The sequence below is a fragment of the Acomys minous genome (assembly GCF_964271855.1).
Source record: "Acomys minous genome assembly, chromosome: 20".
NCBI classification, from domain to species: Eukaryota; Metazoa; Chordata; class Mammalia; order Rodentia; family Muridae; genus Acomys; species Acomys minous.
In genome coordinates this window covers 20,736,863-20,758,172 of record NC_140502.1, presented here as the reverse complement: position 1 = coordinate 20,758,172, position 21,310 = coordinate 20,736,863, and the positions used below count along the sequence as shown (strand labels likewise).

General features: G+C 43.1%; 1 protein-coding gene across 9 annotated transcripts in view; it reads right to left on the bottom strand.

Moving 5' to 3' along the window:
- Window positions 1-21,310, bottom strand: part of LOC311591569 (uncharacterized protein) — a 234,599-nt gene that overhangs the window by 40,441 nt on the left and 172,848 nt on the right. For 7 of the 9 annotated variants that reach the window (XM_084771320.1, XM_084771310.1, XM_084771316.1 and 4 more), the window contains 3 exons: window positions 19,295-19,421; window positions 13,374-13,469; window positions 8,909-12,837 (listed from right to left, as the gene is read on the bottom strand). The exons of 1 other annotated variant lie outside the window; for it this stretch is intronic. In XM_084771320.1, coding sequence (XP_084627446.1) covers window positions 10,595-12,837; window positions 13,374-13,469; window positions 19,295-19,421 — 2,466 coding nt within the window. In that variant the 3' untranslated portion in view covers window positions 8,909-10,594. Of the gene's footprint in view, window positions 1-8,908; window positions 12,838-13,373; window positions 13,470-19,294; window positions 19,422-21,310 lie in introns of those variants that run through there. One more of the 9 variants, XM_084771346.1, reaches the window with a different exon arrangement.

Genomic DNA, 21,310 nt, shown 5'->3' with positions numbered 1-21,310 from the left:
AGCAAAAAGGATCCAGGAGGATCCATAAGGATGTACATGTCTCAGCCAGTCTCAGAACTATTTCCATGTAGTGGAATTAGCCATATAAGTTAACTGCTTGTTCTGCAGTTTGAATTCATAGAGACCTAGACTCACTTAAGTTAGCAGTTTCTCTTTTATTTAGGTCTATTTCATTTAGACCTCTTTTAAAGATGAAATATAACATCACCATTAACAATGGACATACAATTATCATCATATTGAAATCAAAGTAAGATTGTGTAGTTCTAAATGTCCTTCTCTAGGCTCTATAGCTCTTGTTTTTTTGTTTTTTGTTTTTTTGGTTTTTTTTAATCAATTAGACTGTATTATACAACCCAAATATCCTATACAGGAGGGAAAAGGGGTTAAGGGGAACAAGAATAAACCTTTCAGGAATCAGTTCTGTGAGGGAGATTTCTTAGCATCTCCTGGCCTGTACACAGATTCTCTCCCAGGATGAAGCAACCAGCACCACCACAGCCTTCTCTTTCCACTCTCTGCCGCTTCTCCCAGAACCTTTTTAGAGAGGGTAAGAAGTGTGACTATGACTAAGCCCATTGCAGACAAATTCATAAGCATCAAGACTAAGCCAAAGCCGGGCATGGTGGTGCACGCCTTTAATCCCAGCACTTGGGAGGCAGAGGCAAGGCGGATCGCTGTGAGTTCGAGGCCAGCCTGGTCTACAAAGTGAGTCCAGGACAGCCAAGGTACACAGAGAGACCCTGTCTCAAAAAAACCAAAAAAAAAAAAAAAAAAAAAAAAAGACTAAGCCAAAAAAGATCCAAGAACCTTCTGCCATGGCACCTTGGGAAAGGACCATAGCAGTTTTTATTATTATTTTAGGTATTTAACTCCATTTTTCAGGCCAGTCTCGAATCCTGTCAGCCTCCTAGTTCTGCCTCTCCAACCAGCCATGTGTATGGAGCCATCTTTGCTCTAGAACATGGATGCTCTCTGGGAGCTATTTTTTCCTTGTCAGACTATGACAAAATATGATTTTTAAGAATGTGGATACCTGCCCCACCGTTGGGTGCCACTTGTTGTCTTTAAATTATTAATAGGGCCCAATAATTGTTTATTATCAGGCCCAATTTTATTATTATTGCCTCAGTAAAACCCGCTAGCAATCAATCAAGACACAGACACTGTTAATGTATTAAGATAGCCTTAGCTAACCTGGGGCAGGGCAGACATTAATCCTCTAAACTACTTCCCATAGTGGGGCAGGTGTGGGATCCCTGCCCCAGTCCCATGCCATCTGCTTCTACCAATTTCTATCAAGCTGCCTCCCATCCATAATCCCATATACTTGCTAATGTTCATCTGGGCCAAATCCTCCATCCAAGCCGGCCATGTGCTTCTCCTCCACTGTCTAACCCATGGTGTGGCCTCCTTCTCCTCTCTTCCCCTTCAGTCTCTCCTCTTCTTCCCAAGATGCTCTCTGTCTCCAAGCCTGGGAACTTTAGCCACACCTACATCATTTGCCCTGTCCTGTTGATGGATCTTTATTAATTAGCATCAAAATACATCAGAGCAACCCCCAACAGAAAGCATTGATTCCTTTCCCTGTCCCTATCATGGTTTAAGTACAAGGCACTAAGAAGGAAGGCAGTTGTCAAAGTTAGCTGCCAGGGGAATGGGTGTCTTTGTTTTAATTTTTTTAGGGGGAAAATAGTTTTATTTACTTTACGGTCTCATTCCCCCATGCCTATGGGATCTAGTTGCAGTAGTTAGTGCAGTTAACGTTTTTTTTGTTTGTTTGTTTGTTTGTTTGGGTTAATTTTTTTTGTTTTTTTGTTCTGTTTCGTTTTTTTGTTTTTAGAATATGCTGTGACTTTGCTGTCAAGTGTAGATTGTCTACCCTTCCCTACACTCTTACTCCCCTTTCCTCCCCCCCTAAAAAAAAAAGAAGAGGAAGAAGAAGAAATAAAATTTGTCACTATTTTGTATGGCTCGAGTGAAAATTTCTGAAATCTTAAGTTTTAGTGAAATATTTTTTTTGTTGTTCTCCAAAAAAGAAAAGAAAAATGGTCAAATTGATTTTGAAAAATATTAAAGGTGAAAGAATCACAGATTCCAGTGAGGCATATAAAACTACTCTTTGGGAAAAAAAGATTTGTTTATTTATGTATATAGTGTTTTCCTGGCATGTATACCTACCAGATCTCATTATAGATGGTTCTGAGCCACCATGTGGTTGCTAGCAACTGAACTCAGAAGTTTGGAAGAGCAGCCAGTGCTCTTAACCTCTGAGCCATCTCTTCAGGTCTGAGGAGTCTTTTTTTTTTTTTTTAAGAACATGTCTGCTTACACAGTATCAGGCAAAACAACACACAAGACCATCAGGAGACCCAGAGACCAGGAAAAGATGAACATGTGGCTTTTTCATTCAAGTGTGACAGAAATTCAGTACTGAAAATGGAGCAAATTAGATTTCTATATGATCTCATACTTATGCAAAGTTAGCTGCAATGAATAAATTGTTGATGACAAACCTCAAAAAAGGAAAACTAAACACAAAACACAACCCAAGCTCAGTGCCAGCCACATGTCCAGCAAGTTACAACCATCTGTAACCACAACTCCATGAGGTCTGAGGACTGCCGTCTGTGTGCCTGCACATGTATGCATGTACACTGAGACAGACACAAATACATAATTTACAAATTTTGAAGCTTTCTGTAAAGTTTAGTGTCCTACTGTATAATCCAGCAAGATATATTTATGAATCCATAAAAAGGTCGATTACATGTATATGAAATGCTTACAGTTGCTTTCTTCATAATCACAATATCTGGAGATTCAAACATTTTCCAAGTCGTGAAAGAATAAGGGAATGTGGTATATCCACACAAAGGAATACTATTCAGCAAGGAAAAGGAAAGACAGGCCTAGAGAGGAAGCTTAGTGGTAGAACATTTGCTTAATACAGGAAACTCTGGGCTCGATGCCTAGTTGCCCTCCCCACAGAGAGACACAGACAAGATGGGTAAACCAAAAAATTGCACCAAGGGAAAACCTTAGCTGCAGCAGGCCACATACTATAGGACTGCGTTTACATTTTGGAAGAGGTAAAGTATTAGAAAGAGAACAGGTCACTGGTTGCTATGGTAACAATGGGGATTACAGAAAGGCTCAGGGCAGGGGAACAGGAGTTTTCAAAATCTTTAGTTTTGTTTTGTTTTGTTTTTCGAGACAGGGTTTCTCTGTGTAACCTTGGCTGTCCTGGACTCACTTTGTAGACCAGGCTGGCATCAAACTCACAGTGATCCACCTGCCTCTGCCTCCCGAGTGCTGGGATTAAAGGCGTGCGCTACCACGCCTGGCTTGCTTTTCAAACTCTTGATTGTGGTGGTTACCTGACAGCATTTTCCAAAACTCAGAATGATGTGGGGAAAAAAAAAAATCACTGCAAATAAAGCATCCATTTAAAGGTATTTTAAATGCTAGAGGTTTTCTTGGTTTGTTTAACAGAATCTTTTATTGTGACTGAGTGTGGTGAACCCACTTAATCTCAGCACATGGGAGGCAGAATGTTTTCTCTTGAGTTGCAGGACAGCGAGAGACACACTGTGAGACCCAGCCTCTGTCTCGGTTTTCAAGTCATCTTCTCATTTTAGGGGTGGGGTGTGTGTGTGCCATGGTGCGCATGCAGGAAGTCAGAGGACGGTTTAAGGCGGTCAGTTCTCTCTACTATGGCAGTCCTGGAATTTAAGTCAGGTCACCTAGCAGCAAGTATCTCTCTTTACCCACTGAGCCAAGCTCACCAGACCTGTTTTATCTCTTGAGACAAAGCCCACCTGTCGGGAGCCGTTTGTATAAGCTCTGTCCATGTGCGTTGCTCTTTGTTCCAGCATAAGAATCACACAGATTGCCGAGACCGTGGTTAAGCAAGATGTCCTGCCAAGTGCACCCTCAAGGTCTTCAGACTATCAGAGAAAGCACACTGTGGCCTCAAGGCCGAGAGTCAATAGGGCTTACACTGCTTTTCCCAAGGGAATGTCCGTGTTATCTCCTGAGAGCGACTGTCTGCTTTGTTTTCCCATGCCTGAGATGTGTATACATTGAACTGGTGAATAAAGCTGAGGCTTCTTGTGGTATTGACTGCAGGCCCTCTTGAGTCTATCCTGTTTCTGGCTATTTCTTGCCTCCGTTTCTTATTTCTGTTCTTTTATTTCTCAGCTTCACTCCTTGGTCACACGACCACATTCCTTTCTGCCCCCTGGAAAAAAGGACGCAGGATGGAAGGGTCTTCTCCTTCTTCAGTATTGCTTAGCTTCCCTAGCCACAGCCAATTAGCACAGGACAGGGCGTTCAACTTAGGACACTAGATACCCTTATGTATTTTTACTGATAAGTACTTGCCAAGTTGGGACACACACACACACACACACACACACACACACACACACACACACACACACACACTGCTTTGGGAACAGTGGGAGAAAGACTTATAAAAAAAATCCCTGCAAACCAGAACACAGGGTTGCTGCCGGATATGCCAGTTATGGTCGCAGCCCGGCTCGAGTTGTAATAAACATCCTTTGTGCTATTACATCAATTTTGCCTCCGGGAGATTCTTGAGGTGCTCAAAACCGGCATAACATTCTGGGGGCTCGTCCGGGATACCCCCAAAAGTCCCACAAAACCCCAGACTGGAGGGTCTAAACCCGGATGAGCGCAGCTGTCTTGGTCAAGCGTCACTTCTTTGTGTCTTTGTTCTGTGGCCTCTAGTGAGCATTCGAAGCAGCCGCAGCTCGAAGCAGGCAGTTTGGCTGTGTACAGTTGGTAATAGACCCTGGGATCCTGCTGCCACGAGAGGTCTGGGGGATGCCCTATACCCCGGGAGGGGATGACAGTGCACCCCACTAGTAAAATGCTGAGTCCCAATGGGGGTGACAGTGCACCCCGAGAGCGTGAGGCTGATTCCCAAGACTGTCTGGTTGACTGGGGAAAATGAAGCCGGTCGCTCCTGCAGCAGGACAGCCGCCACCTTTGCTCTACTTTTGGATTCTTTTTCACTTGCCTGGTGGAATTTGTTGTCTGAGTTTGTGTTTGCCTGGTTATCTGTGGCGATTATTCGTATTCGTTTGGATGAGTCTAAGAGGTACGCTATGAGACATGCCCCATCTAGACTCAATTCTGGCTCATTTCAAGGAGAGCCTGGTTACTGGATAGGCTGCTTCTGGTCACGTTTCTGGAGGAATGTAAGAGCCTGCTGGCTTGTGGGACAGTCTGCAGTTCCGAATTTTTATTCTTTTTGTGCACCGTACTGGTACATTTCTGTTTGTGTGCTTTTGTGTGCGTGCATGCGTGCGTGTTTCTGTTTGCTTGTAACTGTCTCAGTTCTGGAAATGGGCCAAGTCCCGGGTGCCTTGATGGCCAGTGCTTTCCACTACCTGCTGAGAGCATGGCAGCTCGAGCCTAGTGCCCACTAATTCCATTTAACAAACACCAGGAGAACACAGGAACCACAAGGTTTTTGGAATACTGATGTTTGGCCTTGGTGAAACTTTTTTCCAGTTTGCAGTCTGCAGCTCCTGCCTGTATCAGTTAGGTTCAACAGGTGACAGGGTGCTTTTTCCTTGAAGTTACAGCTAAAAAAAGTAAAAAAGTTTTGTCTATCTTAAATATATTAATTTATGTGGCCACTATGTGTTTGATTTAACTTGTTTTACTTAAGTGTATAAACATTTATGTTTATTATGTTCTGTATACCCTGGTTATAAATTACTGGTTATTAGCGATGATTAGAAACTTTAACATCTGTAACAAAAAGTTAACTTAAACTTGTAATTTATAGGTGGAGCCATGCTACACAACAAGTAACATAAGCCAACAGTTCTCCAAAGGTAGTTTAAAATTAAGATTTTTATGTAATTCTTGTCCTGTATTTAAAACTAGGCTTATAAAAGATTGAAAACAACGCTTCTTTAATTAGTTATAATAGCTACACCTCTCGCCCATACATCTTGAGATATATGTACACATGGTTCTAAAGATACTTTTAAATTGAGACATATTAATTTTGGAGATGACAAGCTAGATAGGAAGGCATGTGTCTTCTGTAAATTATTCTAATGAATCACATTTCCACCTTAAAATTAAAATATATGTATAAAATTTGGAAATAAAAGTATTAAGCTGTTGGGGTTAAACCTGACAGCTCTATATAAGATAGCCCTTTCTTTCTCTTCAGGAAAACTGTTGGACTGTATAGTTTTCTTAAATATTTAAGGAAACAGGTTCCTTTTTTCTTGAAGCTCCTTTCAGACTGCTTCTTTCTCCCTCACCTTTAGAGCTAAAAAAAAAAAAAAAAAAAAAAGTAAGTCGTAAAACTCGGGTAGCTGCTTTATACTGTTTTTCAATTGTGTTACTCCCTTGAATGTATACCATACCTATGTCAGCTTTAACAACAAATAATAGATCATTAACAGAAGACAACAGATGTTTTAAATAAATGCTTTGCATATTCGAGATCTAAAACGGGTAAGATCAACAAGTAAATCATTGATGAGAGAGTTACAAGTGAAAGAGAAAATTTTTAATTAGCATTAAAACAACCAGAACAGCAGAGCTCGAGGCTCTCTGACTCATTAAGAGTGCAGGTCAGCAGGTATGCTAGCCCAAGACCCCAGATGATAAGTCACAAAGAATGCAGAGCTAGGAGACAAAGGCCTATTGAGTGCTCCAGGGTCCGGCTGGCCATAAAAGATAGGGAGGATACACAAGGACAAATTCCTGAGAGAAACAGGTACTGGACATGATCGAGTGAGTAATGAGCCAAGACCCCTCATCCCATCTTATGGTGTTTGCCTAATTCCCCCTTGAGGCCCGCACACAATGTTTCTGGTTTGAGTTTAACCAGACATTTCGTTAGCTCAGACAAACATCCGCCCTCGAGTTCCAAGAGAAACAGGAACCAAGGACTGTTCCCGTGAGATTAAGTCTGACCTTACCTCAGATCTGCTTACACAATTTGCTGATGTTCGAAACAACCAATCGTGTGTGGCCGCGCCAAAAGTTCCTGTTCCCCTCGACCTTTGCCCATATAAACCCCAAGCCCCTGGGCCTCTGGGTCAACCCCTCTCTCTCCTGCGTGAGATACGTGTCAACCCGGAGCTCCGCCAATAAACTGCCTTATGTGTTTACAGCAAGGCGGTCGTTTGTGTGTCTTTGGGTGCGCGCCATCCCGCGGCTTGAGTGAGGGTCTCCCTTCGGGGGTCTTTCACAAGCAATACAGGGCTCATGCTAGCCTGAGACTCAAGGAATAATAACACTGAAAATATAAATACTAAAAAACATAAAAAGACACATATGTGTTATTTATGTCACTTATAGTCAATGCAGATTACTTGTGACTTAAAGAAAAGTTCTGTAAATTGAGTTAAATAGGTAACAACACTGATAAATTTTCTTTTAAGAAAACTGTTGTGTTCTATAATAATATGCCATATGGGAGCCAAAAATTTTTCCAGCACTTATATTTAGAGATCTTGATGCTGAAGTAAAGGAGATCCAATTTAATGGTTGTCATTCTATTATGGACAGTTAAAAATAATTGAGATGTGCAGATTATCGATTGCCTCATGACTGGTTGTACTCTTAAAAATATCTTTGACTGTGATTATGGTAATGAGTGATTGCCAGGACGGAATTTATTTGGCCTCCTATGTTTGTTTCACAATTAAAGGTAAATAACCAAATTATTACACATTGTTAAAGGTAATTGAGAGACAAGAATTGATGGTCATCTGTCAGTAAAGAAAGGTTATATTTTGATCACAGCATACAATGTAGCAATTCTTTTTGAGGTGTTGTATATATGTAAGTCTTAAAAATGCTATGGGTAGTTCCAGTCCTTTTAAAAACTACTATCACAAACTGATTAAAATAATTAAAACTTATGGTTTCTAGTTAGTCATGGGTGTTTCCTGAATTAATTTGTCAACATATAGCTAGAAACAATTCAGATATACTAAAGTCAGACAGATAAGGTCCTCTGAAACTTATCTGCAGATTGTAGATCACAACATTCTGCTTTATATTTATAAGATGTAGTTCGGACCAGATAAGTAAGACAGACAAGGATTAAGCTCGGATATGCTGGCCCTCAAGCTTGTCAAAGATCTGCTGAATATGGCATTAAATACATTTAGACAAGTTACGACAGGGAGAATCTTAACATCCTAGTGGTAACTCCCCGAAGACTCTGAGAAGATTTTGACATGGCAGATGACTTCAACACTGACTTGTGGCATGCTGACCTGAGCAAAGCTGCTCCCAATGGCTCACCCTCTACCTCTACAAAAGCTCAATGGAAACTGTGAACAAACTGGACACCCGCAGAGTCACTGTCTCATGTTGCTGAAAATGAGGTGGGGGTCAATCCCTTTCGTGTTCTCCTTCCACAGAAACAGCCTCTCATCTTCTGTGCCTGATGGCCAGTCTCTGCCCGCAGTGCCACGTTACACAGGAGACAACTGGGCCAACTGTCTAGGTACCAGGATATGGCTACTCATCTCTGTCATTTTAATACATAATTTCATCTAGGTTATAATTTATCCCGCTCAGGTCTCTGATTTCACTGATGGCTGAGCTAATGGTAGCTTGACAGCTAGAGGACAATTAGTTCCGCTGTTCGTACATTAGTCAATTCACTAGCTAGTTAAAACTACTAGGTACTAGGTCTCTTCTCTTACTTAAAAAGGCAAACAGGCTCACCTTGCTCACAGGCTTCATGTTAAACGGAGAACAGTTTTCAGTGTAACTATTGATCCTTCACTTGTATGACTGTACTCAGTATTCGACTGACAGATACATAACTAGATTTCATATATATATATATATATATATATATATATATATATATATATATATGTATATATATGATTTTTATAATCTAAATTTTTATATTTTAGACTTTATATTATATATATATAATGTAATATAAAAGTTACTAAGATCTAAAGTATTTAAAGGTCTAAAAAAAGTGTTTAAATGTTGATAAATACAAACTTTAAATAAAATATTTGAGGGTCTAAGGAGGTGTTTAAAGTTTAGTAAGTGCAGGTTACAAAGGTTAAAAAGACCTTAAAAGAAAATTTAAGATATCTAAGTACAAACTATAGAGCTATAAAAAAAAACTTAAAGTACATAAAATGAAATCAATAGAGTTCTGATGAGATGACGGAGCACTGAGTACTTACTGATCACAAACCCAAAAATTTAAATTCCCTTTGGTTGTCCTCTAAATAGAGACACAAGAGTGCTTCTCATCACGCTGAAAACATGTCTGTCCAATCTGTATATCAAGCATTCTAAACAAAAGTTCATATATTTATTGGGTCTCACAGGCATGAATAAACCTGCTCCTGTCTTATAGACACAATTTTAACTTCTGTACCTAGTCTGTATTTGTATCAGCAGATTATTTACCTGGCTGACAGATTCCATCCAGAACTACTGACCTGCTAGAAGCTGGTGTAGACCAGCCCCATAGATATGACTACTCCCTGTCTCTTCAACTGGATCAACTAAACAGATGCTTTTGATAAGTGCCCCATTTCCTAGCCTTTGACTAGCTTTTCAGCCTTTCTAGGCCCCAATAACAGCGCCCCTAATGTCAGCAGAAAGAAATTACAAAAGAAAACAACTTCACCCATTGTCCCAGTACTTTATAAGCTAAAACGTTATGTCAAGGGCAGCTCTCTGACACGAGGAACGAACAGCTACAAGAAAATAACTTCTTGGTTCTGTTCAAACTTTGTGTCCCCTTATATCAAGCAAAGATATAAGGTGTCCATCCATCTAATGGACGTTAAGGAAAGATCCATGACTGGGCCTTTTGATTTCCTTGTCAGAGGAGGGAGCGTGAGACCAACAAATCGAGCCACAGAATTAAAATCCATATCTCAGGGTCCCAGGGACAAGGTGGTGTAAGACACAGCTGCAGGGAGACTTAAGCACAGCTGTGGGAAAGTTCCCCTAGCCCGAGTCACATGACCACATGCCTTTCTGCCCACAGGAAAGAAGGACGACAGAACAAAGGGCTTTGCCCCACCTCACTATCGATTCGCTTCCCTTGGCAACAGCCAATTAGCATAGGACAGGACATTCAGCTGAAATCCGAACTGGGCCCTCCCCTCAGCAAGAAGGTAAACAAAGAAGATCAAAAGAAAGTTGGAGCCTTGGTGCCCTTGGCACCTGTTTTGAAGCCCATCACCTTAGGACACTAGACACTCTTATGTATCTTTACCGATTAGCCGGGAGGGAAGAGGACCTATAATAATAAAGCCCGAAACCCAGAACACGGGGTCGTCGCTCCCGGATACCACTGCGCTAGTGATGGTCGCAGCCAAGCTCGAGTAGTATTAAAGATCCTTTGGGCTATTGCATCGGTTTTGCCTCCTGGAGATTCCTGGGGTACTAGAAACTGGCATAACCATTTCAGGCTTGGAAAAAGCCTTTCCCACATTCAGCACACTTACAGGGTTTTTCACCCGTGCAGACCTTAATGTGAGTGTTAAAAATCAGAGCTACGGCTGAAGCTCTTCCCACAAGCATCACATCAATAAGGCTTCTCTCCAGTATGGTCCCTTTGATGATCCAGAAGATTCGAGGCCCGACAGAAGCCTTTCCCACACTCCACACATTTGTAGGGTTTCTCTCCGCTATGGCTTATCTGATGAGTCTGAAGGTGTGAGTCTACACCGATGACCCTGTCACACTCCTCACACTTGTAGGGTTTTTCTCCTGTGTGCACTCTAGAGTGAGTGTTAAGGTGTGAACTGTCGCTAAAGCCCTTGCCACACGTATCACCTTTGTATGGTTTCTCTCTTGTATGGATTCTACAATGCGCATTAAGATTTGAACTCCGGCGGAAGCTCTTCCCACATATTTTACATTTGTAGGGTTTCTCTCCGGTGTGGCCTCTCTGATGGGACAGAAGATTTGAGACCTGGCTGAAGGCTTTCCCACACTCCTCACACTTATAGGGTTTTTCACCCGTGTGGACTCTGATGTGAGTGTTAAAATCAGAACTACGGCTGAAGCTCTTCCCACAGCTATCACATTGATAAGGCTTCTTTCCAGTGTGGCCCCTCTGATGATCCAGAAGGTTTGAGGCCCGACAGAAGCCTTTCCCACACTCCACACATTTGTAGGGTTTCTCTCCAGTGTGGCTTATCTGATGAGCTTTAAGGTGTGAGGCTACGCTGAAGCCTTTTCCACACTCCTCACACTTATAGGGCTTTTCTCCTGTGTGGACTCTACAATGAATTTTAAAGTGCGAACTGTAGCTAAAGCCCTTACCACATGTATCACATATGTATGGATTCTCTCTTGTGTGGATTCTACAGTGGACATTAAGATTTGAACTCCGGCGGAAGCTCTTCCCACATGTGTTACATTTGTAGGGTTTCTCTCCGGTGTGGCTCCTCTGATGGGCCAGAAGGTTTGTGGCCTGGATGAAGGCTTTTCCACACTCCTCACACTTATAGGGCTTTTCTCCTGTATGGATTCTCCAATGGACATTAAGATTTGAACTTCGGTGGAAGCTCTTCCCACATATGTTACATTTGTAGGGTTTCTCTCCGGTGTGGACTCTCTGATGGGCCAAAAGATTTGAGGCCTGTATGAAGGCTTTCCCACACTCCTCACACTTGTAGGGTTTTTCTCCTGTGTGGATTCTACAATGAACAGTAAGACTTGAACTCCGGCGGAAACTCTTCCCACATATTTTACATTTGTAGGGTTTCTCTCCAGTGTGGCCTCTCTGATGGGACAGAAGATTTGATGCCTGGCTAAAATCTTTCCCACACTCCTCACACTTATAGGGTTTTTCACCCGTGTGGACCCTAATGTGAGTGTTAAAATCAGAGCTACGGCTGAAGCTCTTCCCACAAGTATCACATTGATAAGGCTTCTCCCCAGTGTGGCCCCTCTGATGATCCAGAAGATTTGGGGTCTGACAGAAGCTTTCCCCATATTCCTCACACTTACTGGGTTGTTCTCCTGTGTGGGCTCTCCAATGAATGTTAACGTGTGAACTGTCACTAAAGCCCTTGCCACATGCATCACCCTTGTATGGCTTCTCCCCTTTGTGGATTTGATGATGCAGGTGTGGTCGTGAAAACCCAGCAAAGTCCTTCCCAGTCTCTTCACAGTTATAAGGCTTCTCTCCAGCGTGGACTCTCTGATGGACCTGGAGATGTGAGCTGTGGCTGAAGCTCTCTCCACACTCCTCACATTTATAGGGTTCCTCTCCTCTGTGACCTAACAAAACTGTCTGGCCACAGGAGCTTTTCCCAGTATCCTCATATCCTTTGGGGTTTTCTCCCGTGGGGACACTCTGATGATACTGAAATAGTGGCCTTTGACTGAAATTTTTGAACAGACTGTCTGCCTTGTTCAATCCGTGTATATCGTGTATTCTCTGATGGGACTGAAGACTTGGGAACTGACAGGTGTTGTGACATTTTTCACACTTGTAGGGCTTCTCTCCTGTAATAACATGATGACGGTGGGTGCAACTGAAATCTTTCTCACGTGCCTCTTCTTCGGGGAATTCCCTGTGGTCAACCTGAGGAACTGAATTCTGACTGGAAACTTTACTGAGCTCCTCTTCTTCACAGCTCACGTCATCCTGTTTTAACGGAGAGCCAGTTGCTCCAGTGTTTACTGTGCAATCCCAAGCCTTGGTTAACTCCCTTGTGTCTTGTTGCCAGATTTGCGAGCAGAGAAGCTCCTTGTGTGGCACGTACCTCAACCTTCCTTCCTGAAGAGGGTCCGTCTCCTGTAGATTCTTGTCTCCTAAAAGCATATAGAGAATTCAGAGAGAGGTGGGGTGTGTGAACACCGTGTTGGCTGATGTTGCAGTTGTACAGCCAAGACCACAGCCTAAGCCTTCATTCACTAAATCAGAGAAAGGTTGCCATCCCATTAGCATGAGTGCCCTGTCACCTCACTGACACGCCCAGACGCCGAGGCCAGCGCTCAGGAGACCCACTTAGAGGTCTACAGAGCATCATATATGAGTGACACTGCAGTACCTGTCCTCACCACACACATAATGAATACAAGGCTTTTAAAAATTGTGATCTATGGCCTCCTCACACACGTGTGTGTATATGTGCATGTGCATGCCCATGTATACACATCTACAAGGAACCATCCGGATGTGGAGGAATAGCATGTTGTAACTCAGCTTTGAGGGAGTCACAGAGCAAATGGAGACTGACGCTGAGGACGGATTGATTCTCGACAGTGGTACAAAGCCTCGACTGACACCCAGCCCCAAAGTCATGCGTAGGTTAAGGAGCAGGATATCCGAGGCACACTGTTCTCACCTGTAGATTCACCGCTCCAGCTAGCCTCGGTCAACATCCAGAACAGGTATTCTCTCTTGAGCTGGAGCAAAACATCTGGAGTCACGCTCTGATGCCCTGTGAATTAACACACCCCAGATGAGCGTGTTCTAAAAATAGCATTCCACTGTATCTTCTTCAGCCGGCCAAATCTATTCCTTCCTAAACTCATAATACAAGTCAGACGAAGAAATACAATGTTTGAAGAGATCCAGGATACACACACATAGATAGACTTTAAGAAACTTGTTTTAGCCGGGCGTGGTGGCACACGCCTTTAATCCCAGCACTTGGGAGGCAGAGGCAGGTGGATCGATGTGAGTTCGAGGCCAGCCAGGTCTACAAAGTGAGCCCAGGACAACCGAGGCTACACAGAGAAACCCTGTCTCGAAAAACCAAAACAAACAAACAAACAAAAAACCCAACTTGTTTTGACGAGCACCAATTTTCATTCTTTCCTCCCACTTCTCCCTCAAACTGTTCTTGCCAATGTCCTAGACAGACACCATTGGAATTTCTTTTCTGTCTGCTACATTTTTCTCAGTTCTCTCCATCCATCATGTGGACCCCTGGGACTGAGCGTTGGGGCATCAAACTTGGTTCCAGGTGCCATTAGCTGCTGGCCATGTCATAACCTCAACCCTATTTTATTTCATTTTATTGATACATCTTTTCAATTTTTTCCTGATGTGTACATGTAAGTGTATGTGTGTGTGTATGTGTGTGTATGTGTATGTGTACGTGAGTGCAGGTGCCCACGGAGACCAGCAGGGGGAGGCAGATACCCTAAGCTGGAGTCTGTTCATTTCAAGTTTAATTATACAGTATTCTTCCCCCATGTATGCCTGCTCACCAGAAGAGGGCACCAGATTACATTACAGGTGGTTGTGAGCAACCATGTGTTTGCTGGGAATTGAACTCAGGACCTTCGGAAGAACAGGCAGTGCTCTTAACCTCTGAGCCATGTCTCCAGCCCTGGATCTGGAGTTAATAGGTATTTGTGAGCAACCTGATGTTGGGTGCTGGGACCTGTTGGGGGAATGTCTGAAGTATTTTGGTGCTAATTGCTGCTTCCTATCTGTGAGAAAAGAGAGACGGCCACAAGGAGAAAAGAGAGATGCTGAAGGGAAGAAAGGAGGCTGCCATGGATTAAATGGCTGGCGTGAATGGAGAATCCGACCCAGATGAAGAACATTAGCAAGTATTTGGGATTATGGATGGGAGGTAACTTGATAGAAGTTATTAGAAGCAGATGGCATTGGATAGAGGCAGGGATCCCATGCCTGCCCCACTATGGGAGGTAGTTTAGAGGCTTGGTATCTGCCCTGCCCCAGGTGAACTAAGGCTATTTTAAAATATAACAAGTGTCTGTGTCTCAATTGATCACTAGCTGGGCCTACTGATAATACAGATAATTTAAAAACAATAGAAAGCCAAACTCTGGTCCTCTGTAAGAGCAAAGAAAGCATTAACTGATGAGCTATCTCTCCAGCCGCCTCAACATATTTCAGCATCGGTAGGCATCACTCAGCATGGGCCACCAGGTGGTGGGAGTGAGATTATAATTTGAGGAAGATGAAAACACACTAGTGTAAGGACCAAACTAATGCCATGTTCCGTATGTTGTGTAAGTAATGCCATGGTCTGTATGTTCTGTGAGAACTTGTCCTTTAGGTGACCCTTACTTCTTCCTGTGTTCCAGGAATAACCATGTACTGCCATAAACTGTACCTGCCAGCAGTCTCCAGAAAGTCATACCCAGGCAATTACAGATAATTAGCACCCAGTGTTCCTCTGAGAAGAAAATTCCCATTGTGACTTAGTCTCCACCCAACCCGCCTAAAGGTCAACGGTCTTGTGACCCACAAACCAATTATGAAACACCAAGGTTTGGAAACCCCCGCTTGCAGTTTTTCCCCTCTATAAACCCATTATGCTTGAAACTCTGTACCAGTCTCCCCTCCTGGGGCATCAGGAAGACCTGTGGTCCAAGCTTGAGCCCATAATAAAGGACTTTGTGTGTATTGCATCAGTATTAAGTCCTGTGGGTCTTTTGGGGCGGGGGGAATCTCATGATCTGGGCAGAACATTTGGGGGCTCACTGGTGACCCTCAGGACACCGAACTGGAGGGTCCTACACTGGCCGATGAGTATACTATCTGTGTCTGTGCTGTAGCTCTGTCTGCTACAATGTTTCTTTAATAAGATATTAAGGCTATACCTCCAGTCTATATAGCTTAAGATTATACTGTGAATACTTAACTAAGGATTTATCATTTGCTTATTGGGTATGATGTTTAAATATTAAGTTCAAACTCTGGTTGAGAACATGTATGTGTGCATATGTGTTTGAAACATAGCTGTGTTAAATAGCAACCATGTGGACCACATGGTCTGCAGGCTGGTATGTGACTCAGCCATCTTGAGATAGCCACTGTGGCATAAGGCAACAACTTTACAGCCTTTTGGTCCTAATGAGCTCTCTGCTTGTTATAAAGGTTGATTCAGATGAACAGACTGCTACATTACAGATGTTGGAAATGGATAATTCTAAAATTACTTTTAAGTTGGGATGTTCATTTTAGAGATATTCAATTGTTTACGCTGTTAAAGTGTGGGGTTTGTCTTCTAAATTTATGGTTATTATGCTCCACCTTCATTCTCAAAAAGGTAAAAATCACTGCCTTAGGAAGACATTTGGCCTTAATTTCTGAATATGGCTATATTTTTAAATTGCCCACCACGGCCTCTAACAACACATGGTGGGCCTCCAGGTTGATTCTGTGATAAAAAGTGTGGGGTCATAGTCTCTCCACCATCTTGGGTAAGGGCAGTCACATGACTAGCAGCCATTTTGGTTGTGGTAGACTCGAGCCTCTGTATTGAAGGCTTCCAACTGGATTGAGTTGTCCCACTTAGCACCAAGGGCAACTTCTGTCCATTGAGCTTTTTTCACTGTTCACACTTAATGATGAAATGTGTCAGAACCAGCAAGATTGCCAGTCCATCAATGGACTGTATCTATGATAAAAAGTTAGTTTTGCTTTGATATTAGTTCAAAAATATATTTATGCAGTTTATTGTCGCCTCTCTCAGGGAATCAGTTGCCTGATAGTGAAACAATTCTAAGAGAATGATGCTCCATTCCCAAGGTGGGCTGGATGGTTTTTGGTTCTTGAAATCTTTGTATATTGATACAAAATTAACATTATATTTTGATTACAGCATACTATGTGTATCAACTCTTTTAAGGCATTGTGCCTATGTAATTCTTAAAAAACGCTATGTGCAGTTCCAGGCCTTTTAAAAGCGATCACAAACTGTTGAGGATAACTAAAGCTTATGGTTTTGTTAGGTACTAGTTCAGTAAATCGTGGGTGTTTTCTAAATTAATCAGCCAATATATAGGTAGAAACAAGCAACTCTGACATACTAAAACTAGACTGATGTGGTCCTCTAACACTTATCTGCAGATTATAGATTATAACATTCTGTTTCATGTTTGTAAGATGTAGTTTAGAGCAGATAGCTAAAGGCAGACAAGGATTGAGCACAGATATGCTGGCCCTCAAGCTTGTCAGAGATCTGCTGAATATGGCATTAAATACCTTTAAATTAATCAGGACAGAGAACCCTACATCCTTGCAGTACCCCTCCAAGATCTCTCAAAAGATTTGGCATGGCAGATGGCTTCAACCCTGAACCACGGGATGCTGACCTGAGCTAAATTGCTCCCAACATCTCACCCTCTGCCAGGGACCAGCGTGAAATGTCGACCAACTGGACACCCAGAAACTGACTGTCTCACATTGCTGAAAACGAGGTGAGATTGATCTCTTCCGCGTTCTCCTTCCACAGAAACAGCCTCTCATCTTCTGTGCCTCTGTGCCTGACGGCCAGACTGTCTCTGCCTATGGTGCCACGTTACCACAGGAGACAACTGGGCCAACTGTCTAGGTGCCAGGATATGGGTAGTCATCTCTGTCATATTGATTGATACATAAATTCATCTAGGTTACAATTCATCCTTCTCAGGTCTCTGATTTCATTGATGGCCGAGCTAATGGTAGCTTGACTGCTAGAGGACAATTAGTTCCACTGTTCGTACATTAGTCAATTCATCCGCTAGTTAAAACTACTAGGTACTAGGTCTCTTCCCTTATTTAAAAAGACAAACAGGCTCGCCTTGCTCACAGGCTTCATGTTAAAGGTAAATAGTTTTTAGTATAACTTTTTATTAATCCTTCACTCGGTATTCCACTGCTTGTGTCTCTTGATGAATGGCTGGATAGAAAAAGGGTGTAGTTTATATTAGGTCTGAGGATATGAAAATTTAAGTTATGCAAACCAAAGTATTTGAGGGCCTAAGAAAGTATTTAAGGGTTGATGGATGCAATATATAAAAGAAATATTTTAATGTGTAAGAAAGTATTTAAATGTTGGTAACTGAAATTTATAAAAATTAAAGGATCTTAAGAGAAGTTTCATGGTACATAAAAGCAAGTTGCAAATTCAAAATATATGAAAAAATGAGATAATAGAGTTCTAAAAAGCTGGTTGAGTACTGACTGCTTATTAATCAGTCCCAAGCTCAAGATTTTAATTTCCCTTTGGTTGTATTCTGAATATAGACTGAAGGGTGCTTCTCATCATGTTAAAAAACAAGTCTGTCCAAACTGTATTATCAAGTCTTCTGAACTGAAAAAAGAATGTTCATGATGCCTTTACTGGCTTTCAAAGGTATAAGCCTTTGAAGCTGTCTTATAGACACAATTTTAACTTCTGTCCCTAGTCTGTATTTGTCTCAGAAGATTTTTACCTGGCTAACAGACTCCATCCAGAGCTGCTGAGATCTGGACCTGCTGGAAGCTGATGTAAACCAGGTCCACAGATATGACTACTCCTTGTCTCTTCAACTGGATTAGCTAAACAATATTTTTGATGAGTGCCACATTACCTTAACTTTGACTAGCTTTTCAGCTTTTCTATGCCCTGTTAACAGCACCCCTAACGTCCGCAGAATGAAGTTACAGAGGAGAATGACCTCGCCCATTTTTCCACTTTATACGCAGAAATGCTAAGTCAAAGGCAACTCTCTGGCACGAGGGACAAATGGCTACAAGAAAATAGGCTCTTAGTTCTGCTTAAACCAGTCATGCCTTGTGCCCCCTTATAGCCAGCAAAGATTGGGTACCATCCAGTCATGAGGGCACAGTCCCTGGCCTACAACAGGCCGACTCACAGGAATAAGTTTCACAGCGACCCATGATTGGGCCTTCAATGAACCAGTCAGAGGGGAGAATGCAAGAACCAAACCAACATCATGTTCTGTATGTTCTGTAACTAATGTCATGGTCTATATGTTCTGTGAGAACTTGTCCTGTAGGTGGCCCTTCTTCCTGCATTCCAGGAATGACAATGTAATGACACATAAAGTGCACCTGCCAGCTGTCTCCAGAAACTTGTACCTGGGCAAGTAGATATAATTAGCACCCAAAGTTCCTCTGAGAAGAAAATTTCCCCGTGTGATTTAGTCTCCATTCAACCAGCCTAAAGGTCAGCATTCCTGTGACTCACAAACCAATTATGAAACACCAAGGTTTGGAAACCCCTGCATGTGGATTTTCCCTTTGTAAACCCATTATGCTTGAATCTCTGTAGAAATCTACTATCCTGCAGCGTCAGGAAAGCTTATGGTCCAAGCTCAAGCCCGTATTAAAAGACCCTGTGTGTATTGCATCAGTATCGAGTCCTGGGGGTCTTTTGAGGATCTTGTGATCTAGGCACAACACTGCCATGCTTTAATTTTCACTTCATTTATCAAATTAGGACGAGTTCAACACTGTATCACATGGTGACTAGAAAACTAGAAACCACTAGCTTCAACACATGTCTGCTCTCACCCACTGACAGAAGGTTCCGGAAAGTCTCCAGCATCACGTCACGGTACAGCTTCCTCTGGGCAGCATCCAGCAGCCCCAGCTCCTCCTCACTGAAGACCACGGCCACGTCCCTGAACGTCACTGCCTCCTGTGACAGCAAACACTCAACTTTAACTTTGGTCTTCTGCTTACTATAACTCCAGGTCTTGGGTCTCCAATACCTTCCTTTGGCCTCTGTGGGTATCTGGCATGCACACGGAGCACAGGCTTATTATAGTCAGGGGTAACACTCATAGAAATAAAACACGTTGTTAAAACATGTCTTATTTAGTATTTCTAAACAACAGGAACAGTAGCAAACCATCCTTGAATTTCTTCTGGAGGAGAATATTTATTCATACCAATATTACTATAACTTTCCTTAGTATTATCAAAGCTGCTAAGCTATTTAAATATCTGGGAGTAGAGAGAGAAGAGGCCTCTGTCACATGGACCTCCTTTACCACAGAGCATGTCAACTTAAGGGAACACGATGTCATTAACAACAAAACAGTGAAAGCCAGTCATGACAGCACATGCTTCGCATCCCAGCACTGAGAGTCAGGCGGGAGGACTGAGATATTGAGAACAGATGTATGTACACACTAAGACTCTGTCTTTTAAATTATTATTATTTTTTAAAATCTTGACTTGGAGTGTGGCTCAGTGGTAGAGCCCCTGCCTAGAATCCCCCAGTGAGGGGCTGGGGGCATGGCTCAGTGGTAGAGCCCCTGCCTAGAATCCCCCAGTGAGGGGCTGGGGGCGTGGCTCAGTGGTAGAGCCCCTGCCTAGAGTCCCCCAGTGAGGGGCTGGGGACGTGGCTCAGTGGTAGAGCCCCTGCCTAGAATCCCCCAGTGAGGGGCTGAGGCGTGGCTCAGTGGTAGAGCCCCTGCCTAGAATCCCCCAGTGAGGGGCTGGGGGTGTGACTCAGTGGTAGAGCCCCTGCCTAGAATCCCCCAGTGAGGGGCTGGGGGTGTGACTCAGTGGTAGAGCCCCTGCCTAGAATCCCCCAGTGAGGGGCTGGGGCGTGGCTCCGTGGTAGAGCCCCTGCCTAGGATTCCCCAGTGAGGGGCTGGGGTATGGCTCCGTGGTAGAGCCCCTGCCTAGAATCCCCCAGTGAGGGGCTGGGGTGTGGCTCAGTGGTAGAGCCCCTGCCTAGAATCCCCCAGTGAGGGGCTAGGGCGTGGCTCAGTGGTAGAGCCCCTGCCTAGAATCCCCCAGTGAGGGGCTGGGGGCGTGGCTCAGTGGTAGAGCCCCTGCCTTGAATCCCCCAGTGAGGGAGTTGGTGGTGTGGCTCAATGGTAGCGCATCTGCCTAGCACAAGGAAGGCCCTGGATTTTCAAAAGTTTTATCTATTATTACAAATAAAACATTATGTCATGAAAACAAATCAAGAAATAAAAACTGGTGTACTATAAACAAAACAATAGAAAACCTGAGCTTATTCAATGCTACTCACTTTTCCATTCTATGATCATTAATCTAATTTCAAAGTGGTTATTAGGTGTATCTTTGTTTTTATTTCGACACAGGGTTTCTTTGTGTAGGCTTGTCTGTCCCAGAATCACACCTAGCACCTCGAACTCACAGCGATCTGCCTGCCTCTGCCTCCCAAGTGCTGGGATTAAAGGCGTGCGCCACCACCACCTGGCTTTGATTTATCTTTATTTTATGGACATGAATGTTCTGCTTGCCTGCACAGTTATGCACCACATGCACACTTGGTGCCCATGCGGGCAGTAGACAGTGTCAGATCCCTGGAGCTACTGCTGTTCATAGTTGTCCTCATGTGAGTGCAGGGAACCAAACTACATCCTTACAAGAACAGCAACACTCTGAACTGCTGAGCCATCTCTCTAATCCCCTCAGGTAATTTTCAGAAATAAAAATAAATTAATCTATGTGGGGTTTTTTGTTGGTTTGGTTCATTGTTTGTTTTGTTTGTTTTTTTCAAGACAGGGTTTCTCTGTGTAGCCTTGGCTGTCTAGGACTCACTTT